The sequence below is a fragment of the Hippopotamus amphibius genome, chromosome 17, assembly GCF_030028045.1.
Source record: "Hippopotamus amphibius kiboko isolate mHipAmp2 chromosome 17, mHipAmp2.hap2, whole genome shotgun sequence".
NCBI classification, from domain to species: Eukaryota; Metazoa; Chordata; class Mammalia; order Artiodactyla; family Hippopotamidae; genus Hippopotamus; species Hippopotamus amphibius.
Genome location: NC_080202.1, coordinates 41,979,938 through 42,005,932, shown reverse-complemented (window position 1 = coordinate 42,005,932; position 25,995 = coordinate 41,979,938). Strand labels below are relative to the sequence as shown.

The 25,995-nt window shown below is 37.5% G+C and overlaps 2 protein-coding genes across 27 annotated transcripts in view; one reads left to right on the top strand and one right to left on the bottom strand.

Moving 5' to 3' along the window:
- LOC130839941 (leucine-rich repeat-containing protein 37A3-like) overlaps positions 1–7,649 on the top strand; it is a 39,121-nt gene extending 31,472 nt beyond the window's left edge. For 3 of the 6 annotated variants that reach the window (XM_057714755.1, XM_057714754.1, XM_057714753.1), the window contains 3 exons: positions 479–558; positions 814–1,091; positions 1,201–7,648. In XM_057714755.1, coding sequence (XP_057570738.1) covers positions 479–558; positions 814–1,091; positions 1,201–1,460 — 618 coding nt within the window. In that variant the 3' untranslated portion in view covers positions 1,461–7,648. Of the gene's footprint in view, positions 1–478; positions 559–813 lie in introns of all 6 variants that reach the window. The other 3 variants (XM_057714757.1, XM_057714758.1, XM_057714756.1) reach the window with 3 other exon arrangements.
- Positions 7,650–12,743: 5,094 nt separating this feature from the next.
- The window catches only part of LOC130839942 (uncharacterized), a 40,184-nt gene continuing 26,932 nt past the window's right edge, over positions 12,744–25,995 (bottom strand). For 20 of the 21 annotated variants that reach the window (XM_057714764.1, XM_057714762.1, XM_057714763.1 and 17 more), the window contains 4 exons: positions 25,497–25,550; positions 24,818–24,922; positions 15,520–15,573; positions 12,744–14,831 (listed from right to left, as the gene is read on the bottom strand). In XM_057714764.1, the coding sequence (XP_057570747.1) occupies positions 14,659–14,831; positions 15,520–15,573; positions 24,818–24,922; positions 25,497–25,550 (386 nt within the window). In that variant the 3' untranslated portion in view covers positions 12,744–14,658. The remainder of the gene's footprint in view (positions 14,832–15,519; positions 15,574–24,817; positions 24,923–25,496; positions 25,551–25,995) is intronic. The other variant, XM_057714773.1, reaches the window with a different exon arrangement.

Here is a 25,995-nt window from a genome sequence, read left to right as displayed (position 1 = left end):
CTCCCCATAAAACTTCACTTGATTCTTTTGGTCTTTTCAGATCCATCATTTCATATGCAAATCTGTTTGTCTCTTCCTTTCCAATACTTCAATTTTCTTATGCTACGGATTAGGGCCTCCTCCACAGTGATGAGTAAGAGCAGGAATGATAGGCATCCTACTCTTGTTCTTGACTTTAAAACAAAGCTTGGGTTTCTGGTACATACTTTTCTTTTCTTTTCCTGCTTCTAAGAGTTTTTCTTAGGAATTAGCTGTTGAACATTATCTAAAACAGTCCATAAAATGTATTGGCATCTGCATGCAAGACCCGGAGTAAAGTACTGTGGGAGAGTCAAAGGATTACTAAACAGGATAGAATTCCTGTGCTTACAGAAGTTATCATCTCACTGGGTCGACAGGACTTAAAATAAAAAGGAGTGAATGAGGCTGTGGAAATAGTGGTAATGGACAATCATGGTCATGTTTTCTTTCACAACAGATTCATGCTCACAGGGTAGCAGCAGCAGCAGCAGCACAGGGAGATGAAGAAACAGGGCAACTGCCCAAGGGCCACAAAAGGTGAGTGGGGCTGAACATCCTGCCTGTCCTCCACGCTAAGCCACATGCAAAGGTCCCCGGAGACCCTGGGGGCCAGACACCGAGAATGTCTGTGAGGCCAGCACGCAGAGGATGCTTTTCAAGCTCCCAGGTCTGTGGTGATTCTGCTCGTTGTGATTCTGGACTCAGGCGCCCATTTAGTCCTGAGAAGCCCAGAGGTAACACAGGTGAGAGAGGTGGGAAATGTAACACTGACTGTGTGTGTTTTCCTCCAAGGGGCTTTTTTCCCTTTCTTCTGCGAAAGAGAAGCTCAAGGGAAGGCGAGAGTCAGGTAACTTTGAGGAGGGTAACGTACTGTGGCTGGAGAAAGCAGGGGGATGCAGAGTTAATATTTCCCTTTCTGTGTTCTAGGAGGGCTTTCACTGGAGAAGGCGGCCACTTTGGCTTAGGGATACACATAGACCGCTCAGCGCCACACGCAAGAAAAACATGGCACAGAAGCTACACGACCAGGAGTCTTCTGATGAGGATGAGATTTTCCAGAAGGATGCGGGGTAGATGAGAGGGGACAAGTTAAAATTCTCGTCTAAAATGGGGAAATAATGAAAAGTGTAATTGTTCCTTTTGAGAGTAAAAGCCTTGGCATTATTCTTCTTATCTCAGGGAAGGCAGCAGAACCCCAGCAGAGGACGTTTAGGCTGCAGATTCGGCTGCTGGGGAGACGGGTGTGGAAAGTGAGGCCGCATACGAGACCGCGACAGTGTGAGCCCCGTCCTGCCTCAGGCCACCTGCACATTTCATTTTCCAGGATTGGCTTCTCAGCATCACTTGTCAAATGCTTCTTTTTCTCATTTAAAAAAAAATACATTTATTTATTTATTGGCTGTGTTGGGTCTTCATTGCTGCACGCGGGCTTTCTCTAGTTGTATTGAGCAGGGGCTAGTCTTCATTTCAGTGCACGGGCTTCTCATCGCGGTGGCTTCTCTTGTTGTGGAGCATGGGCTCTAGGCGGGTCGGCTTCAGTAGTTGTGACACATGGGCTCAGTAGTTGTGGCTCATGGACTCTAGAGCACAGGCTCAGTAGTTGTCGCGCACAGGTTTAGCTGCTTCACGGCATGTGGGAAGCTCCATGACCAGGGCTCAAACATGTGTCCCCTGCATTGGCAGGTGGATTCTTAACCACTGCTCCACCAGGGAAGTCCCTTCACTGAATTTTAGATTCTTTTCCTGTATAGGTCATTACAGAGTATTGAGTACAGTTCCCTGTGCCTACACTAGGTCCTTATTAGTTACCTATTTTTTTGTTTCTTCATCTTTACAATGGAAATTCCCTTGTAGGGCTATTTGAGAATCAAATGAGATGCCCATGAGTGAGTTGCACACATAAGCTTTTCCAGTAGGCCCCAGAAACGGCTTCTGAACATCGAGCACATCAGGTAGAATTTTCACGTGTCAAATGGAAGGATTAGATATAACGTGCTGGGAAGGAGCAGCCCCTCCCCAGAGATGGCTGGGCCCATGGCGTGACTGAGGCTCAGTCACCTGTCTCAGCCCATTGACCAAGGGCCCCGGGCACTGCTTTGAAATTCATCCCTGTTTTTGTGCTAAGGCAATGCCTCCCACAGGCTTCTCCTGACCAGTGATTGAGTGCAATGGAAATACTGCACTCAGGGGGGCCTGTTCCTAGGGGATAGGGGTTGGCTGACTTTGACCACAGGATTCCTGGAAGGCCTTGCTAGACCTTCTTTAGATTGCATGGCAGTATAGGATGCTTCCACCCAACCTTTTCTTCCTCTCTCCTTCACTTGGTGTCGGATTTGCATTGCAGCCTGACAGCCTCTCGGGTTTCCTCCCTATTTCTCTTACACAGGCATTTCTCCTAACAGTGTCTATGCATGTTTCATCCTGCTGCAGCTTCTGCTTTCTTGGAGGGCCTGGACTAACACATTCAGAGTGACAATGACAAGAAATGGGTATTATATCCCTCTTGCCAATTAGCAAACTGTATATGGCTTATCCTAATAATTCTATCAACATGTATAACCTATCATCTTTCCTTTGGAAAATTCCCAGGGCCTTTTCCAAAGATTAACTTCACCTTTTACTGTAGATTGTGGCTGCCTCAAAGTAAGAGAAATGAAATATATTAGTGGAAAACACATATCAGAAAATATTCCGGGATATAAGAACATTAAATAGGAGGTCAAATGATAGAATTATCATACAATTAAGGCATGAAGAAAAATACAATTACTATAAAAAGTAGGATCCTAGGCTTATACTAACTTCTCACTCACCTGTAACAGCTTTCACTCCATCCATCACCTTATTCAGATCAACTTTTCCATTAGCTCTGAGGAAAAGCGCCAGTTCAGACGTGTAATCAATGTCAAGAGCTCAAACATACAAAGGATGTATACTGATGGGAAATTCCAGGGAAATTCCATTGATGTCATAATTTTACCCAGACTTATATTAAACCTCTGGATTTCAAGGATTTAGCTGATCTCTATATTTTAAAAAAGATGTCTTGTATATTAGAGTTTGCACAGGGGAAAAAGTACTTTTTCCAGTGTTTTTCGATCATTGGTGTTGGTCAGCTGTCTGGTAACACTTACTTCAGGTACTGCTGTCAGCTATTTGTGCCCTAGCTCGAACAGGAGCCACTGGTTCAAACTAGGTTGTTAAATGAATGCATCCTGGAGCGTGTAGTGTCTGAGAGAGTTAAAATATCAGAATTCAACTAAGGGAAAGGGGGATAGAAAGAGTCTTCTACACCGAAGAGAGGCTGAGAAATGTGAAGAAAAAAACCTAGGTACAATGTATGCAGAAGTAGAGGCAGTTTAGCACCGAAGAAGAATGAAGTACAGATTAGGGAGAGGAGTTCAAGAGAGGCAGGCTGAGCTCAGATCATTGAGGAATTTGCAAGCTACTGTAGGAAGCTTAGATTTATCTAAATACTAGGTTATGTGACGTCTTTGACGGGTTATAAGTTCAGGAATGATATGGACCAATTTGTATTTTATTTCATTTTTCTTTAACTTGAATTTATAACTACATTACTATGAATTGCATTTATATTAGAATAGATAAGTGATGGCATCAAAATGGTGACCAAGATAGGTCAGCCCCAACTTCCGTTCCCCTCACAAGTCCCACTTGCAAGTATACACAGACAAGACACCTTTGTGAAAATCCCAGAATACGGTGGTGAGGCTGAAGCACCTCGCTGGACCACAGACACCAAGAAGGACTGCATTAGAAGGGTAAGAGTATCAGCTGCATTCTGACCACACTGCTCCTCTTCCAGACCGGCACAGTACTGCACCGAGAGGGCCTCCAGGCTTGTGGTTTCTCCAGGGGGAAAAAGAGTGCCCGAGGTAGAAATCTAGCTCCCCGATAGTTGTGGGTTGCTTCCTGGGAGGCCCACTGGGTCTTGTCTCATGGGTATTGTGGGGAGAATCCGTGGTGCTTGACCACTGGAGATCAGCTCAAGATGGGGAAGGGGAGCAGAGCTTACAGCAACCAGAACTCAGATTTTGGCAGACTGTGTTTCTCCTAGCAGCGGTGCCTGAGGCGATATCCCAGCCAGAGGCTTTGCGCATCTGCGGAGCAGGCTGCTTGGACCGTCTGGCCGGGGAACTCAGTGTAAAATCCTGGCAAGCTGGGCTGGCCTTGGAGCCTGTTCTGCCATTCTGCCCAGGCGGGGGAGCTAATTAGAAGCCTACCTACTGCTGAATATAGCCCCCGGCTTGGCCCAACCAAGATGCCTAATCAGAGCACACAGGAAGCTGTGTACCCATCCTAAACTCCCACGTAAAGCAGCTCTTGAGCAGAGAACCCAGCCAGCGCCTCTACCCATTTTCAGAGCCCGGTTAGTAGCCCCATGTAGCCAGGGAGCTCAGGGCAAATTCTGCCTTTTATTGTTCCCCAGCCAATAAGCCATGCGGACCTTGGAGTCTCTTCTGCAACCCCACCCAGGCAGGGAAGCAAATTAATGGCCCCTGCCTACTGCTGAGTACATCCCTCAGTCCTGCCCAATCAAAAAGCCGACTGAGAGTTCCTGGGAAACTGTGTAGACCACCTTGCAGCCCCACTTGTAGAAGCACCCAAGCAGAGAACCCAACAGTGGCTCTGCCATCTGCAGAGCTGAGCTGGTGGCACTGTCTGCCCAGGGAGACTGATGGACAGCCTTGCCTGATTTGAGTACCCCAATGAGTTGTACCAGTGATGGAGTCTGTCCTACAGCCCCACCCAGGCTGGGAAGCAAATTCAAAGCCCTGACTAGGGATGTATATAGCTTCTGGACACATCTGACCAAGAAGCATAACAAGAACACCTGGGAAATTGCACAGCCCATCTAATAGACTGGTTTAAAATGATGCCTGAGTGTAGCCAAAAAAAAAATTGACAACCTAAGAGAAATGGATAAGTTCCTAGAAGCAGACAACCTACCAAGACAGAATCATAAAAAAATAGAAAAATCTGAACAGACGAAAACAAGTAAGGATATTGAGTCAGTAATTAAAATCCTCGCAAGAAAAGCCCTGGACCAGTGGTTTCCCTGGTGAACCTTACCAAACACTTAAAAAAGAATTGACACCAATCCTTCTCAAAATCTTCTAAAAAAATGGAGAATTGAACACTTCAAAGCTCATTTTATGTGGTTAACATTACCCCGATACCAAAGCTAGATAAGGACACCGCAAGAAGAGAAAACGATAAGCCAATATACTTGATGAACACAGATGCAAAAAATTTCAACCAAATTCTAGCAAACCAAATTCAACATTAAAAGAATCATACACCATGATCAAGCGGGATTCAGCCCTCATATGCAATGACGGTTCAACATACGCAAATCAATAAATGTGGTACACCACAGTAACAGAATGAAAGATACAAATCATACAATCATCTCAATGGATGCAGAAAAAGTATTTCACAAAACTCAGCACCCATTCATGATAAAAACTATCAATAAACTGGGTAGAGAAGGAATGTACCTCAATATAATAAAGGTTATACATATGACAAGCGCACAGTTAATATCATACTCAATGGTGAAAGACTGAAACCTTTTCCTCTAAGAGCAGGAATAAGACAAGGGTGCCCACTCTTATCAGTTCTATTCAATATAGTACTGAAAGTCTTAGAGCAATTAGGCAAGAAAAAGAAAAGGCATCAGAATCAGAAAGGAAGATGTAAAATTGTCTCTATTTGCATATTTTATATATAGAAAATCCTGAAGACTCCACTAAAAAAAAAAGTTAGATTTTATTAACAAATTCAGTAAAGATGCAGGAATACAAAATCAACATACAAAAAGCAGCAGTGTCTCCAGACACAGAGAACAAACGTATGGCTACCAAGGGGGAAGGGGGTGTGTGTGTAGGATAAATTGGGAGATTGGGAATGACATATGCATACTATTGATATTATGTCTAAAATATATAACTAGTGAGAACATACTGTATAGCACAGGGAACTCTACTTAATGCTCTTTGGTGACCTAAATGGGAAGAAAATCCAAACAAGAGGAGATATATGTATATGTATAGCTGATTCACTTCACTGTACAGCAGAAACTAACATAACATTGTAAGGCAACTATACTCCAATAAAAATTAATAAAAAAAAAAAGCAGTAGTGTTTTTATACACTAACAATGAATTACTGGAAAAAGAAATAAAACAATCCCATTGATAACAGTATCACAAACAGTAAAATACTTAGGAATAAATTTGCAAGAGACAGAAATAAATGAAGAGATTGCCTGCCTTCACTGACTGGAAGAATTAATGATGTTAAAATTTCCATACTACCCAAAGCCATCTAGAGATTCAATGTAATCTCTACCAAAGTTCCAATGGCATTTTACCAAATAGAAAACACAATTCTAAAATTCATTAGGAACCACGAAAGATCCTTAATAGCCAAAGCATCCTTAGAAAGAAGAACAAAGCTGGAGGCATCACACGTCCTGATTTCAAACTATATTACAAAGCTATAGTAATCAAACAGTATGGTACTGGCATAGAAACACACACACTTAGGCCAATCAAAGAGCCCAGATATAAATCCATGCATATATGGACAACTAATATTTGACAAGGGAACCAAGAGTACTCAAGGGAGAGAAAACAATCCCTTTATTAAATGGTGCTGGGAAAACTGGATATTCACGAGGAAAAGAACAAAACTAGACGTCGTCTTATACCACTCATAAAAATTAGCTCAAAATGGAATACAGACATAAATGTAAGACCTGAAACCATAAAACTCCCAAGGAAAACATAGAGAAAAAGCTCTCTGACATTGGTCTTGGCAATAATTTTTCAGATATGACACAAAGCATGAGAAACAACATAAAAAATAAGCAAGTGGGACTATATCAAACTAAAGAGCTTCTGTACCACAAAAGAAGCAATCAACAAAATGAAAAGGCAACCTACAAAATGGAAGAAAATATTTACAAACCATATATACGATAAAAGCTTAATAACCAAAATATATAAGAAACACATAAGCCTCAAGAGCAAAGAAACCAAATAATACAAATTAAAAATGGGTGAAGGGACCAAACAGACATTTTTTCCAAAGAAGATATTCAGAAGGCTAACAGGTACATGAAAAGGTGCTCAAGATCACTGATCATCAGGGAAATGCATATCAAAACCATAATGAAGTGTCACCTCACACCTGTTAGAGTGGCTATCATCAAAAGGAGATAATAAATAGTGATGAGGATGTGAAGAAAAGGGAACATTTGTACATCATTGGTGAAAGTGTAAATTGGTGCAGCCACTATGGAAAAGAATATAGATGTTCCTCCAAAAAATGAAAAATAGAGCTATATGATCCAGCAATTACACTTCTGGGTATATATCTGAAGGAAACAAAATCACTATCTTAAAGAGATATCTGTATCCCCATGTTCTCTGTAGCATAATTTACAATAGCAAAGGTATGGAAACAATCGAAGCATCCATTGAGAAATGAATGGATAAAGAAAAAGTAATGGACTATTATCCAGCCATAAAAAAGAAAAAAATTTTCCATTTGCAACAACTTGGATGGACTTTGAGGGCATCATGTTAACTGAAGTAGGTCAGACATAGAAAGGTACATACTTATGATCTCACTTGTATGTGGAGTCTAAAAAAACATTTCATGGGAACAGAGAATAGATTGGTGGTTACCTGAGGTAGGGGTTGGGGAAATGGGTGAAGGTGGTCAAAAGGTACAAACTTCAAGTTATATGATAAACAATTTCTGGGGACACAATGTACAGCATGATGATTATACTTAACAGTACTGTGTCGTATACTTGAAAGTTCATAAGTAAGTAGATCTTAAGAGTTGCTATTGTAACAAAGAAAAATTTGTAACCGTGTGAAGTGATGTATGTTAACTAAGCTTGTTGTGGCAATCATTTTGTAATATATATGTACATAAAATCATTTCACAAACTTATAGAATATTATATGTCAACTATATCTCAATAGAACTGGAAATAAGAAATACAGATAAAAATCAATACACAGATACAAAACACACAGAACATCTACATTCCATCCTTCCCCAATCTCTTACCCTTGGGTTCTACTTCTCAACAGTAATTACTTTTTGCTCTTTTGTTTTTAGTTTTGGCTTGCTCCATAATTCTAAATGATATGCTTGTTCCTATATTTCTTAAATAATCAATGTGATAGAATGTCTATTAGTTGTTATAAAAGATAAACATTTTTTTTCATTTCCAATACTATGTAATCCCCTTTTCATATTTTGGGGGACTATTTTAATTTAAAATTTTATACATTGCTTTTCGGGTTTCCTAGGTGGCGCAGTGGTTGAGAATCTGCCTGCCAATGCAGGGGACATGGGTTCGATCCTTGCTCCAGGAATATCCCACATGCTGTGGAGCAACTAAGCCCATGCGCCACAACTACTGAGCCTGTGCTTTAGAGCCCAGGAGCCACAACTACTGAGCCCATGTGCTGCAACTACTGAAGCCCACGTGCCTAGAGCCCGTGCTCTGCAACAAGAGAAGCCATGGCAATGAGGAGCTCACGCACCACAATGAAGAGTAGCCCCCACTCACCGCAACTAAAAAGAAAGCCCGTGCACAGCCAAAAAGACCCAACACGGCCAATAAAATAAATAAATAAATAAATTTATTTAAAAAAATTTTATACATTGCTTTTATAGCTCTACAATATACTTATTCCTTTAATTCTTTGGTCCATTACATTTATTTTTTAGGATTTACTATTTCTTTTTCTTTTTCTTGGTATTCTGAAATTCTGCAATAGTATAGCTTTGTCTAAGTCTTTATTCATTTCTGCTGGTCACAAAATAGGTTATTCTATCTGGACACTCCTGTTCTTCATTTTTTCAGAAACATTGTTCCATTTATTTTTGTTTGATAATTTGCTCTGCCTTTTCCATAGCTGGAAATTTTAGTATGTGGAAATTTTCTCCATCTAATACTAGACTACCTTCACTTAATACTTTATTTTTATTGCTTCATTCCTTTAAAAATAAATTCTACTTTCTAAGAGAAAGACAAATATCATATGATATCACTTATATGTGGAATCTAAACTATGACACAAATGAATTTATCTACGAAAAAGAAACAGACTTACAGACATAGAAAACAGACTTGTGGTTGTCAAGGGGGAGTAGGGGAGGGGAGGGATGGACTGGGAATTTGGGATTAGCAGATGCATACTATTATGTATAGAATGGATAAGCAACAAGGTCCTACTGTAAAGCACAGGGAACTATATTTAGTATCCTGTGATAAGCCATAACAGAAAAGAATATGAAAAGAATGCATATGTATGTATAACTGAATCACTTTGCTATACAGCAGAAATGAACACATTGTAAATCAACTATATTTCAATATTTTTCAAAAAATTCTACTTTCTTGAAGATTTGCTCAACTTGCTCTCTCATGCCTTACACTGAATATTTTTTATTAATATTCTTGATTTCCAAGCTATTTTTTTAAATCGACCTTTCTACCTTAACTGATGGGTATCCAAAGGTATAAATTTAAGATCTCTTTGTTGAGTCTTTTAAAATTAATTAATTAATTAATTGGCTGCATTGGGTCTTCGTTGCTGTGCATAGGCTTTCTCTAGTTGTGGCGAGGGGGGCTACTCTTCCTTCTGGTGTGTGGGCTTCTCATTGTGGTGGCTTCTCTTGTGGAGCACGGGCTCCAGGCACACGGGCTTCAGTACTTGTGGCATACGGGTGTAGTAGCTGTGGCTCACGGGCTCTAGTGCACAGGCTCAGTTGTGACGCACAGGGTTAGTTGCTCCATGGCATGTGGGAATCTTCCTGGCCCAGGGATCGAGCTCATGTCCCTTGCATTGGCAGGCAGATTCTTAACCATTGTGCCCCCAGGGAAGTCCTCTCTGTTGAGTTTTGATACCAATAATATGACAGTTTTCTCTAAAATACTGGAAAATTCACTCTTTTCCTCCTCACTTGAAGTGTTTAAATAGCACTGGGCTTGTATTTATCAATAGATTTCCAAATACTGACATCCCCAGCCTTAACAATAACCTAAATGTTTTTTGTTTTTTTTTTTTAATTTTTTTGGGGATACACCAAGTTCAATCATCTGTTTTTATACACATATCCCCGTATTCCCTCCCTTCCTTGACTCCTAAATGTTTTTTGAAAGAGATGAAAGTTGACCCATAAGGAGGATAACTTTTGAAGCAGTATTGGCTTTGGAAGACCCTTACCACAAGGAAGGGGTTAGGGTGAATAAGACTCAATGTGGGGCAAGCTGTGGGTCAGGGAAACATGACCTGTTTCTGTAATTTTTTCCCCATCATTTCATGACTATCTTTGATTCAGAAATTTGGATGAAGAGGCACTCAAAGCGAAGACAGAAACTATGGAAAATAAGGAAAGGTGAGGAGACTTTGTTTTCCTTGCAGAATGTAATAGTTGGGAATGCAATAGTTCAATCAGCTGGGTCTCCCCTGAGTCACTCTGTAGTGCTTCAATTTAAGTCTGGTACATCAACTTTTGATAGTATCTCATGGTAAATTAAACAAAGAGAGTTTGTGTCTCCTTGATATAAGACACAGAGCAATAATCTTCATGGAACTTACCAGCTTCCACAACTCTGTAAACTTTCTTCCCTATACTGAACCCCTGATCCTGTATTACTCTGCTTTCTTGGTCAAATCCTAATCAAAAGGCACCTTTCTTGGTGCCTTTTTCCACACCACATATTAAACTTTTACTTCAGCAAATACATCTATTTTTTCCTTTTCCTGCTTCTGGGTAACCCGTCTTGTTTAATAAAGTCTTCCTCAACCCAATATTTTAAAATATTTCCCTAATTTTTCCAATATTTTTATTTATTTATATTTTACATTTAGACTTTCAATTCATACAAAGTGGTTTTTTTTCTGCTTATATTATTTTTTAAGATATCTAGTATGATTTAAAAATCTTTCTTTAATATATACCAAGTTATCCATATACTGGATCTATTTTAAAACTATTTTATCGAGTCTATTTGTTTATCACTTGCCAATGAAATTTTTGGTTATAGTAGTTTTATAGTAACTGCTAATATATGGTAAGGCAAATCTCATTGTAGTTTTCTTTTTCATGGTTTCTTGGATATAGTTGGGCACTTATTCTTCCATTTATTCTTTAAAATCATTTTACAAGTTTTTTTAACAAAACCCTATTGGATCATATGGTAGTTCTATTTTTTAGTTTTCTGAGGAACCTCCATATTGTTTTCCATAGTGGCTATACCAATTTACATTCCCACCAGCAGTGTACTAGGGCTCTCTTGTCTCCATACCCTCGCCAATACTTATTTGTTGTCTTTTTGATGATAGCCATTCTGATAGGTGTGAGGTGATATCTCACTGTGGTCTTGATTTGCATTTCACTGACGCTTAGCAAGGCTGAGCAGCTTTTCATGTGCCTTTTGGCCATCCGCATGTCTTCTTTGGAAAAATTTCTATTCAGGTCTTTTACCCATTTTTAATTGAGTTTTTTTATATTGAGTTGTATGCACTCTTTACATATTTTGGATATTAACCCCTTATCGGACATATCATTTGCAAATACCTTCTCTCATTCAGTAGACTGCCTTTTCATTTTGTTAATGTTTTCCGTTGCTGTGTAAAAGCTTTTAACTTTGATTAGGTCCCATTTGATTATTTTTGCTTTTGTTTCCCTTGCCTGAGGAAACTGATCCAAAAAATATTGCTAAGACTTAGGTCAAAGAGTGTACTACCTATGTTTTCTTCCAGGACTTTTATGGTTTTTCAGTCTTACATTTAGGTCTTAATTCATTTTGAGTTTATTTTTGTATATGGTATGAGAAAATGTTCTAATTTAATCCTTTAACATGTACCTATCCAGTTTTCCCAACACCATTTACTGGAGAGGCTGTCTTTCCCCCATTGTATATTTTTGCCCCCTTTGTTGGAGATTAATTAACCATATGTGTGTGGGCTTATTTCTGGCTCCCTATTCTGTTCTATTGATTTATATGTCTGTTTTTGTGGCAGTACCATACTGTTTTGATTACTCTAGCTTTGTAGAATAGTCTGAAGTCAGGGAGTGTGGTAGCTCCAGCTCTGTTCTTTTTCCTTAAGATTGCTTTGGCTATTTGGGGTCTTTTGTGGTTCCATACAAATTTTAGGATTACTTGCTCTAGTTCTGTGAAAAATGTCATGGGTATTTTGATAAAGATTGCATTAAATTTGTAGATTACTTTGAGTAGTATGGACATTTTAACAACATTAACTATTATGCGATCCAGCAATTCCACTCCTAGGTATATATCTAAAGAAAACAAAAACACTAATTAGAAAAGATATATGCACCTCAATGTTCATAGCAGCATTATTTACAATAGCCAAATATGGAAGCAATCTAAGTGTCCATCAACAGATGAATGGATAAAGAAGATGTGGTGTGCAGTGATAAGTCATTTTGATATCATGCACCTTAATATGATGCTATAAGAAGAACACTTCCGGCTTCCTAGGTGGCGCAATGGTTAAGAATCTGCCTGCCAATGCAGAGGTCACGGGTTCGATTCCAGCTCCAGGAAGATCCCACATGCCACGGAGCAACTAAGCCCGTGTGCCAAAAAAAAAAAAAAAAAAAGAAGAACACTTCATCTTTGTGGTATTATTTCCTCAAACTGATATTCCCTGGTCTAATTATGAGAAAACATCAACTTCAAAATGAGGGATTTTTCTACAAAATATATGACCAGTACTCTTCAGAAGTGTCAAAGTCATAAAAAACAAAGATTAAGAAATTGTAGATTGAAGGAGATGAAGACACGATGACTAAATGCAATGTGGGATCCTGGGCAGATGAAAGACATCAAAGGAAAAGCTGGGGATCCCTGAATAAAAGTCAGTAGTTTTAAAAAACAGAACATATGGTGTGTATGTGTATATACATATATACACACACATATCACAAATACAAAGGAATATTGCTCAGCCATTAAAAACAAGAATGAAATTTTTCTACTTGCAACAATATGGATGGACTGGGACAGTACTACGCTTAGTGAAGTAAGTCACAGAGAGAAAGACAAATACTGTATGTTTTTACTTACATGAAGAATCTAAAAACTTAAACAAATAAATACAACAAAAGAGAAACAGATGCACAGATACAGAGAACAAACCAGTTGTTACCAGTGGGGAGGGGTGGAGGGAGGGACAAGAGAGGGGAAGGGGATTAAGAGATACATACTACTAGGTATAAAATCAATAAGATACAAGGATGTAATGCACAGCACAGGGATTATAGCCAGTATTTTATAATAAATTTAAATAGAGTATAATCTATAAAAATGTTGAATCACTAGGTTGTACACCTGAAACGAATATACTGTTGTGAATCAACTATTCTTTGATTTAAAAATCCCATTGGGATTCTGAAAATTTTATAGTTTATACAAAATATATACGTATATATATATATAAAAATACACATACACACAAACTATATATGTGTATATACTCATATTATTTTAGGATAATTGATATCTTTATTTCAGTAAATCTAGAGAAATTTTTCCATCTGAGAGGAAAGAGTTAAAGCAAGTGGTCTATAATCCATTAACTCCCTTCACTGAGGAGTTGCCCTCAGTGAAAAGAAAAGAAGGAAGGTGACCCAGTTTAATATCCTTGTCAATTGGTCCTCCAGGTAAATAGACTAATGATATATGCTACGAGGAAGAGTCTTTATGTTTGAAATGCCCGTAGCAGTATGTCTGTGGCTAGGGATTATTGGTAGCAAATAGAACCCATGATCTATGAGGCATGGCTCCCTGGATAATGTCACAAAGGCTATACAACTTTCTGGAATGTTTCATAATTTAAATGCTCCTGCTGTGTGAGGTGACTGATAGAGACTTCATCTATTCTGGACCAGAGTGGCATGTTCAACATGGGAAGGAAGAAACTATGGCGCTCTTGACATCTCAGACCTCTATTTATTTGCTAATGGCTTTTATCCTTGACATTATTTAGCGAAGCTTGATGCTGGATAAGATCTCCGATTCATGTCAGTCTGATTTAACAATCTGATCCTGTATGTTAGTTTACCATTCAACAATACTCATGTTTTATTTTACGTTCCTTAATAAGATTTTACAGTTTTCTTTATACAGATCCTATTTCTTGTAAAATGTATTCCCAGATAATTCATGGGTTTTGTTGATGTTATAAATCAAATACTTTTCCTATTTTATTTCTATTTGGTCATTGCTAGCTTAGGGAAAGCCACTGAGATTTGCATATTTATCTTGTATTAAGCCACCTGAACCAAAATGGCTTATCAAAGGCTCAATAATTCTCACAGATTTCTTTTAGTTTGTGTGCTTGTGTTTCCTAGATACACAATCATATCACCTGAAACTAAAGTTTCCCTTTCCCAATATTATTTCATCCCATTTCCTCACTAAAGTAGCTACACCCCTTAAGACAATGTTGAATGACAGCAGCAATAGTTGGCATCTGTAGCTTTTTTTCTAATTTTACTGTACCTTCATATTTTAAACTTTTATCTTATCACTAACGAAATCTAGTTTTAGAAATTCTCAGCTGTAAGACTTGGACAAAACTTCCTTTGGGGACTGACAAGGGTATCTACTATGCAAACCATCAACAGATTTTCTTTTAGCTCTTCAAATTCTTTTTCAGTGAGTTTGATGTCCATTTTTTCTAGAATTGATTTCAGGTTGCTGCTGTCAACTTTTCCTCCTTAAGAAAGACAGAAAAGGAACAGGAAAGCAACTAAATGATCTAAAACATGAAACACACATTTATGTCTTCAAATGTCTTTCATGAGTATGTATAAATATTATAATAAAAGAGACAACAACAAAAAATTTGCATCTTTGTATTGTTATTGCCCTTCCTGATAAGAAGACTATAATTCCCATTTGGCTTTTCCAAGAGCACAGAGAAAGTCAACAGGTACAGTGGAAGTGGAACACAGTCCCTTAAAACCTATATTGGTGACAAGTCTACATAGAGACGTTCTCAGGAAGGTTATTGGTAACTGGACCTGGAGACACCTCATCTGTTACTCCCAGTAGTGCTAATTCACAGTAAAAAGTATTTTTTTTTTTGCATAGTTTCCAAAATTGGCTGTGTTTGTTGCTGAACAACTTTTCTAAATGTGGTGAAGTGAAGCTAACCCTCTACTTCAATTTTTCTCTGCCAATTCCATACCAATTATTTACTTGGGAGCAATACTAGAAAAATTCCAAGTATGATATTTCTTATGAAGATAAAAGTATACACCCCGTTTCTGTGTAAACTGAAAATATACTGAAAGAAGCAAAAATAAGAAATAAAAATATAAAGAGGGAGACAAGACTCAAAATCTTATGCAAAGACTGATGATTTCAGACAAAAATATTAATACATTACAATTCTTACTTACTTTTGAAAGACTTCACACCCTTTAGTATCCTATTTTTATGCACCTTTCCATCACCTGTTTAAAAAAAGGGGGTTGGATTATGATACAGGGAAATTTTAATAAGGAATTCATAAGAATAGAATTTATTTCCTATAATCAAAAAGAATCATAATTTGTGCTAGAATATTTTTTTCTGTTTTACCTTGAAGTAGCAAAGAGAGAGAGAGAGAGAGACAGGTTGAGATAGAGAGAGAGAGAGAGAGAAAGTATGAATAAATGATAAAGCAAATGGGCAAACTGTAAACAAATTGTGAATCTGGGTAAAGGGTAGGAGGGAGGTCTCTGTATTATTCTTAAAACATTTCTATAAATTTGAAATTATGTTAAAATGAAGTTAAAATACTAGGAGCCAAAAAATCCAACCATCTAAAAATATTAAAATTCTTCTGGAAGCAACATTTGGGTCAAAGAGAACAAACAAAGATGAAATTTGTAAGCTAATTAATAATGATGGTAATGAGAACTATATATCTGAACCCATGAAATAAGGCTGAAGCAACAAAGAATGAAAACAGAGTCAACCACTCAACTTAAGAACAATAAAGAACAAAAAAGTCCTAAAGACAGAAAAAGGAACTGACAAAAAAATAAAGCAGAAATTAATACATTAAACAAACAGTAAACAACGAATAAGTCTAAGAACTGAATTGTTTGTGGGGTAGGAAATAAACAATAACACAGTTCAACTGCTAGGAAGTATAACTGAGAAAAAGAGAAAGTATAAATACAGCAAATCAGGAATGAGAATAGGGAAATAACTATCTATACCTGGGAAAATTTTTAAAAATTATATGAGAATATTTTGCCATATTCTGTGTTTGAATTGGTTGATATTAGAGGAAAATATAAAATACCAAAATTGGCTAGAAAAAATTGGAAAACAGAAGCAATTCAATTATAATGTTAACGTAATTTGATACACAACGATTGGTGATTCATGATACTTTGATCTTCACTGGAGAGTACATCTTTACTATAGTCAAATTATTGCTTGGGTGGGTGGGATCAAGATGGCAGAGTAGGAGGATGACGAGCTCACCTCCTCTCACGAACACATCAAAACGACAACTACAGATATAAAACTCTCACTGAAATCAACCCAAAGATTAGCAGGATGACTCTTCTACAACCAAGGCTGGAAAGAAAGATACACACAGAGTCGGGGGTGGGGGGAGGAGAAGTGATCTTGTCAGGATTTGCACCCCTAACATGGGACCCAGAAGAGGAGGGGGATATCACAGGCTCCGGGAGCAAGGGGTTCAAGCCACATATTAGGCACCCCAGTGCCTGGGTCTGACACTGGGAAGATGAGCCCCCTTAGCTGGTTTGAAAACCAGTGGGACTTAACAAACAGCTGTAAGAAACTGAGACTCTACTATTGAAAAATATGCACACAGACTTGCTTACTCCCAGTCCCTGTGCAGAGGCAGCAGATTGCAAACTGCCTGATGCCCTGGCTGGCTTGCCAAGACTACACCCAGCATGCCCTCAGCCTGCACTGGGCTCCTACTCCAACACCTCTTGCTCCAGTGCTGCTCCCCACTACAGCAGAGACTGTCATTGCCAGCAAGAGTTCACAAACTTACAGGGAACAGAGCTAGTCCTGACCCTGGCCTTGCCTCTGATCAGGGCAGAGGCAGCCATTGCCAGTGTGAGTGTCCATGCATACATATGAAAGGGAGTGAAACCAGCTTATTAGTGTGGCTCCAACCCCTCCAGTCCCGACTCAGCCTCTAACCAACACATGCACACCGGGGAAAAAATGAAACCAGCACAGAAGTGCAGGCCCAAACCCTCAGGCCCCAGCAATGTCCCCACTGCAGAGACTGCAATCACACCTGCGAGAAACCCATGTACCTCAGGGCTCCTGCTCCAGCCCCTCAGATTCAGCTCCCACATCCTATAGGATAGTAAATGCCACGGAGCACAGGAGAAGCCCTGCCTTGCATCTGGCTCTGGCTCTAGTCTCTATAACTCCAACCCTACCTCTTACAAGGTGGTGGCTGACAGCACACCCCAGAGAAGATGCAGTCCTTACTCTCTTCAGATTCAGCTCTTCCACCAAAGCCACTAGGCACATGTAGACTGCATAGGGACACTCTCCACACATGGACGCTCTTTTAAGACTGCGATAGGTAACTGTTTTACCTAATTTCATAGAGACCCAGAGAGTTAAATCAAATGAGAAGACACAAGAATATGTTTCAAATGAAGAACAAGGGGAAAAACCCTGAAAAACACTAATGAACCAGAATAAATAATTTATACAATAAAAAATTCAAAGTAATAAGAATGCTAACTGAACTTGGGAAAAGAAGAGATGAACATAGTGAAAATTTTAACAAAGAACTAGAAAATATGAAAAAGAACAAGTCAGAGCTGAAGAATATAATAACTGAAATGAAAAGTACACTAGTGGGAATTAACAACTGATTAGGTGATACAGAAGAACACACAAGTTATCTGGAAGATAGAATAATGCAACTCACCCAATCAGAACAGCAAAAAGAAAAACAAATTTAAAAAAATGAGCATAGTTTAAGGGACATCTGAAACAATATCAAGTGTATTACCATTCAAGCTACTGGGGTCCCAGAAGAAGAGAGAGAAGGGGGAGAAAATGTATTTGATTAAATTATGGCTGAAAACTAGGAAATTCTACCCAGCATGGCTATCATTCAGAATTGAAGGGGAGACAAAGAGTTTCTCAGACAAGCAAGAACCAAAAGAGTTCATCAGTACTAAACTGACCTTACAGGAAATGTTAAAAGGTCTTCCATAAGTGAAAAGGAAAAGGTTATAACAAGAAATGAGAAACTATATGAAGGGAAAAATCCAGTGGTAAATGCAAATACATCGTAAAGGCTGTAGATGAACCACTTAAATAAGCTAGTATGAAGGTTAAAAGACAAAAATTGTAAAATCAACTATAATTACAATAAGCAGATAAGGGAAAGGCAAGAAGATGTAAAATATGACATCAAAAATACATGTGGCAGGGGAAGTAAAAAAATGTAGATTTTTTAGAATGTGTTTGAACTTAAATGACTATCAGTTTAAAACAAGTAGATATAGGTCAACATATATGAACTTCATGGTAACCACAAATCAAAAACCTATGATAGATATACAAAAGCTAGAGAAAAGGGAACACAATCACAATGCTAATGGAAATCATAAAATCAGAGAGGAAAAGATTAAAAGAAGAAAAAAAGAACAGAGAGGAACTTTAAAAACAACCAGAAAACAAGTAACAAAATAACAATAAGTACATACCTATAAATAATCACTTAAACATCAATGGACTAAATGTTCCAATCAAAAGGCATAGGTTGGCTGATTGGATTAAAAAAAAATCCCATCTATATGCTGCCTAAAAGAGACTCACTTCAGAGCTAAAGATGCAAAAAGACTGAAAGGGGGGATGGTGGGTAAAAAGTATTCTATGCAAATGGAAACAGAAAGAAAGAAGAGTAGAACACTCATACCAGACAATGTAGACTTTGAACCAAAGTCTATAACAAAAGACAAAGAAAGGGGTTATATAATGATAAAGGGATCAATACAAAAAGAGGATATAACATTCATAAACATATGTGAACCTAGCATAGGAGCACCTAAATATATAAAGGAAATATTAACAGACATAAAGAGAGAAATTGACAATAATACAATAAAAGCAGGGGACTTTAACAATCCACTTGCACTGATGAACAGATTACCCAGACAGAATATCAATGAGAAAACAGTAGCCTTAAATGACACATTAGACCAGTTAGATTTAATAGATGTGTGCAGGACATTCATCCAAAAGCAGCAGAATATACATTTTTTTCAAGTGTACATGGAACGTTCTCTAGGACAGGCCACAAAACATGTTAGAACAAATTTAAGAGGATAGAAATTATAGCAAGCACCTTTCTGCTACAATGGTATAAAACCAGAATCAATTACAGAAGAAAAATGGAAAGAAATATAGACACATGGAGACTAAACAACATGTTACTAAAAATACCAATGGGTCAACAAAGAAATCAAAGGGAAAATCATATATTTACAATAGCCAGGACATAGAAGCAACCTAAATGCCCATCAACAGATGAATAGATAAAGAAAATGTGGCATATATATACAATGGAATATTACTCAGCCATAAAAGGTAATGAAATTGAGTTATTTGGAGTGAGGTGGATGGACCTAGAGTCTGTTATACAGAGCAAAGTAAGCCAGAAAGAGAAAAACAAATACTGTATGCTAATGCATATGTATGGAATCTAAAAAATAGTACTTATGAACCCAGTGGCAGGGCAAGAATAAAGATGCAGATGCAGAGAACGGACTTGAGGACATGGAGAGGGTGGGGCGAAGGGGAAGCTGGGACACGAAGTGAGAGAGTAGCACTGACATATATACACTACCATATGTAAAGTAGATAGCTAGTGGGAAGCTGCTGCATTACACAGGGAGATCAACTCGATAATGGGTGATGACTTAGAGGGGTGAGATAGGGACGGTGCGAAGGAGTGGCAGGAGGGAGGGGATATGGGGATATATGTATAAATACAACTGATTCACTTTGTTGGACAGCAGAAACTGGCACAACAGTATAAAGCAATTATACTCCAAGATAGAGCTTAAAAAAAAAAGAGACAAAATCGTAAAATACCTGAGACAAGTGAAAACAGAAACACAACTTTCCAAAATCTATGGGACACAGTACAAAGCAGTTCTAAGAGGGAAGTTTAGAGTGATACAGGCTTACCTCAAGAAAAAAGAAACATCTCAAATAAACGATCTAACCCACCATCTAAAGGAATTAGAAAAAGAAGAACAAACCTTAAAGTCAGCAGAAGAAAGGAAATAATAAAAATCAGAGCAGAAATAAATAAAACAGAGACAAAGAAGCAATAGAAAACAGGAGCTGGGGTTTTTGGAAAAGATAAGCAAAATTGATAAGCATGTATCCAGGCTCATTAAGAAAGAGAGAGGACCCAAACTAACAAAATAAGAAACGAAAGAGGAGAAATTACAATTGATGTCACATAGATACAATCATAAGAGAACACTACAAACAGTTATATGCCAGAAAATTGGACAACCTAGAAGAAATAGAAAAATTCCTAGAAACATACACTCTTCCAATACTGATTCAGAAAGAAATAATCTGAACAGACTGATCACTAGTAGTGAAATTGCATCAATAATCAAAAAACTCACAAGAAACAAAAGTCCAGGACCAGATGGCTTCACAAGGAAATTCTACCAAACATATAATGAAGAGTTAATCCCTTTCCTTCCCAAACTATCCCCCAAAATTGAAGAGGAGCAAACACTGTCAAACTCATTTCACAAGGCCACAGTTACCGATACCAAAACCAGACAAAGACACTGCAAAAAAAAAAAAAAAGAAAGAAAAAGAAAAAGAAAGAAAGAAAGAAAATTGTAGGTCAATATCTCTGGTGAATATAGATGTAAAAATCCTCAACAAAATATTAGCAACCCAAATTCAACAATATATAAAACCGATCATACAACACAATGAAGTGGGATTTATCCTAGGGATGCAAGGATGGTTCAATATCTGCAAATCAATCAATATGATACACCATATTAACAAAATGAAGGATAAAAACCACATGGTACTCTCAACAGATGCAGCAGGTGGATGGCTCTAGAGTCTGTCATACAGAGTGAAGTAACTTAGAGAAAAACAAATACTGTATGCTAATTCATATATATGGAATCTAAAAAAAAAATGGTACTGATGAACCAAGTGACAGGGCAAGAATAAAGATGCAGATGTAGAGAATGGACTTGAGGACATGGGGTAGGGGGTGAAGGGGAAGCTGGGACTAAGTGAGAGAGTAGCATTGACATAATATACTACCAAATGTAAATTAGATAGTTAGTGGGAAGCTGCTGCATAACACAGGGACATCAACTCGATGACTGGTGATGACTTAGAGGAGTGGGATAGGGAGGGTGGGAAGGAGACATGGGAGGGAGGGGATATGGGGATATATATATAAATACAGCTGATTCACTTTGTTGTACAGCAGAAACTGGCACAACAGGGAAAGCAGCTATACTCCAATAAAGAGCTTAAAAAAAATAGATGCAGAAAAAGCATTTGACAAAATTCAATACCCATTCATCAGGAAGTTGGTATATAGGGAACATATCTCAACTATAATAAGGGCCAAGTACAGCCCACAGCTAACATCATACTCAATGGTGAAAAGCTGAAAGCTTTTCCTCTAAATTCAGGAACAAAATAAGAATGCCCACTCTCACCACTTCTATTTGACATACTGTTGGAAGCCCTAGCTACAGCAATCAGAGAAGAAAAAGAAATAGAAACCATCCAAATTAGGAATGAAGAAGTAAAACTGTTACTATTTGCAGATGACATAATACTTTATATAGAAAACCCTAAAGTCTCTATCAAAAAACTATTAAAACTAATAAATGAATTGAATAAAGTTGCAAGATAAAGATTAAGATACAGAAATCTGTTGCTTTCCTATATAATCATAATGAACTATCAAAAAGAGAAAGCAAGAAAACAATCCAATTTATAATCACATAAAGATAACAAAGTGCTTTGATATAAACTTAACCAGAGAGGTGAAAGACCCTGACTCTGAAATCTATAAAACATTGAAGAAGGAAACTGAAGATGATACAAAGAAATGGAAATATATCCCTTGTTTATGGATTGGAAGAATTAATATTGCTAAAATGAATGCAGTACCCAAAGCAATCTACAGATTTAATTAAATCCCTATCAAAATACCCATGCTATTTTTCACAGAACTAGAGCAAATAACCCTAAAATTCATATGGAACCACAAAAGACCCCAAATAACCAAGGCAACCTTGAGGAAAAAGAACAAAGCTGGAGCTATCACACTCCCTGACTTCAGACTATACTACAAAGCTAGAGTAATCAAAATAGTATGGTACCGCCACAGAAACAGACATATAGACCAATGGAATGGAATAGAGAGCTAGAAATAAGCCCACACACATATGGTTAATTCATCTCCAACAAAGGAGGCAAAAATATACAATGGGGGAAAGACAGCCTCTTCAATAAGTGGTATTGAGAAAACTGGACAGATACATGTAAAAGAATTAAAGTAGAACATTTTCTCACACCATTTACAAAAATAAACTCAAAATGGATTAAAGGGCTAAATGTAAGACTGGAAACCATAAAACTCCTGGAAGAAAACACCAGCAGAGTGTAAGTCTTAGCAATATTTTTTGGATCAGTCTCCTCAAGCAAGGGGAACAAAAGCAAAAATAAACATATTGGACCGAATGAAACTTAAAAACTTTTGCACAGTGAAGGAAACCATCGACAAAATGAAAAGACAACCTATTGAATGGGAGAAGATATCTGCAAATGATATGTCTGGTAAGGGGTTAATATCCAAAACATAAAGAGCTCATACAACTCAATATCAAAAATCAAAAAGCGGACAAATGACCTGACTAGGTTTTTTGTTTCCTTTTTTAGAGGAAAGACATGTTTTAGTTATGTATTTATTGGCTGCATTGGGTCTTCGTTGCTGTACAAGGACTTTCTCTAGCTGCCGCTAGCAGCGGCTACTCTTTGCTGTGGTGCATGGGTTTCTCATTGCAGTGGCTTCTCCTGATGCGGAGTACGGGCTCTAGGCACGTGGGCTTCAGTAGTTGTGGCACATGGGCTCAACAGCTGTGGCTCATGGGCTCTAGAGCACAGGCTCAGTAGCTGTGGCACACGGGCTTAGTTGCTCCGTGACACGTGGGATCTTCCTGCAGCAGGGCTTGAACCTGTGTCGCCTCCCTTGGCAGATGGATTCTTAACCACTGCACCATCTAGGAAGTCCCTGACTGGGTATGTTTAGCCAAAGAAGATATATTATAGGCCAACAGCCACACTGAAATACTCAACATCACTAATCATCAGGGAAATGCAAATTAAGATCACAATGAATTATCACTTCACACCTGTCAGAATGGCTATTATTAAAAAACAACAAATAAAAAATGTTGGTGAGGATGTGGAGAAAAGGGAACCCTGGTACACTGTTGATGGGAATGTAAATTGGTATATCCACTATGGAAAATAGTACAGAGATTCCTTAAAAAATTAAAAATAAAACTACCATATGATCCAGCAATCCACTCCTGCATACATATCTGAAGAAAATAAAAACATTAATTCAAAAAGACAGATGCACCAGAATGTTCATATTTCTATTACTTATAATAGGCAAGATATGGAATCAACCTGTGTCCTTCAATAGGTGAATGGATAAAGATGTGGTATACACAGTGGAATATTACTCAGCCATAAAAAAGAATAAAATTTTGCCATTTGCAACAACATAAATGAACCTGGAGAGTATTATGCTTCATGAAGTAAGTCAGACAGAAAGACAAATACTGTGTTTTTACTTATTATGGAATCTAAAAAACAAGACAAGTGAAAGACCAAAATCATTGCTTACCTTACCATGGCAGCTTTTCACTGGAGATTTCAGTGATTCTCAAACTTATATCTATATGACACTGACAGAATCTTTTTATTTTAGCTTTTTGATATGATTTTAGAAAGTGGCAAAAATGGTACAAAGAATTCTCACATAGTCTTCACCCGGATTTTCCAAATGTTAACATTTTACCATACTTGTTTTATCGTCCTCTCTGTAGGTGCATGTTATTATTTTTTTTTTTCTGAATGTTTGTGAGTGACTTGCAGGCACGATGCCCTTAACCACTAAATACTTTAGTGTGCATTATCTTAAATATATATGCATATACATACATACATATATACACACACACACACATATGTATACACACATACATACATCATTCTCTTACACAGCCACAGTACAATTACCCAAATTAGAAGATTATCATTGATATAGCACATCTAACTAATCTACACAATTTACTCAAATGTTACTAGTTGTTCCATTTATGTCATCTTTAGCAATTAAGCATCAATTTGTCATGTCTCTTTATTCTTTAATCTGGGAAAATTCCTCATTCTTTTTCCGTCACGATTTTCACATTTTTGATGCATACAAGCCATGTATTTTTTAGAATATCCTTCAATTTGGGCGGCACGCTTTTAAAAATAACCCAGAGTTTAAATTTTCCAACAATCCTTAGGCATTAAATTCTAAAACTTTAGACTTTCCCTCCCAGGCTTACAAGCTCTAGTTGTTAGGAAGGTTGCAGCAGCATTTTTTAGGCTTACCACTAACTGGCAGTGTTTTCACCAGCTCTGTATATTCTGTGTCTGGAAGTTCAGTTCCCTTATTACTCAGCACATTTTCCAGGTTGTTGATATCGATCTTTTCACCTTTAGAAAGTTAGGAATAGTTATATATATTAGTGATGATTCCAAATTTTAGGTTGACTAGCAAAAGCATAATGCAGTCTGCATCTACTACACAGTCTTGGGGGAAATTAGAACTTTAATTGTTTCTTCAATACTAATAGACAAAAGTTCTTTTTAAATTCTGAGAAAAAAAAATTCATTTCTATACTGTTCAATTAATCCACCTAGATAGCTAATATAATCTCGTAAGAAAGTGTTACATGATTTTGTTAATAATGTAATCGTTGACAATGTTACCTCAATTATTCAAAAATTCACAGTGCCATTTATTGTGCCTGCCTCGAGTTTCATGCAGGGAAACATTTTATTAGGAAGGAAAGCTCTACAGAATGTAGGATTTCTAACTTACATTTAGTCCTGTAGGTATATTTTGTATTGTTTTATTTTTCCTTTTTTTACCAAATTTAAATTTGTGTAACCCAAGATAAAACTTTCCACTAGATCTAGCAGTAGGATATTGGGAAAACATGATAGAAAAATAAAAATTATTGTTGAGCCCTGGGGCCCTCAGTTTATTAGTAAATTTATCACTAACCTGTGAAAGCTTTCACGTCCTCCATTACCTTTTTCCTATCAACTTTCCCATCAACTGCAAGAAAACATACAGATGACACCTACACATATAACATCAAAGAGAAAACGAGCAAAAAAAATGGTACTTATCACTTTCTCTAGAATTTTATCCTATTTCTCCCCTTCATTAGTGTGAAACAAGAAAAAGGTTTTACATTTCACATATATAGCTATATTAACAATGTGACATTGACTTTTTTGTTTTAAGATATTAAAACTTTCAGTCATAGAAGAATGATATGTAAAGGAAGCTCCATTTATTTTAGCTGCTTTTTAGCATTTAGATATTGGAAAACTCTCCATTATTTAGTTAGGCTCCTGGGCAAAATTAAAAAGGTGGTGTATACCATATTTCACTGTTTTAAGTTCAGTAATTTTCCATTCATATAAAGTTGACCCATACTCACTACTTATCCGTTATTACAATTAAACTGAAAATAATTCATTGACTCTTTAAATTA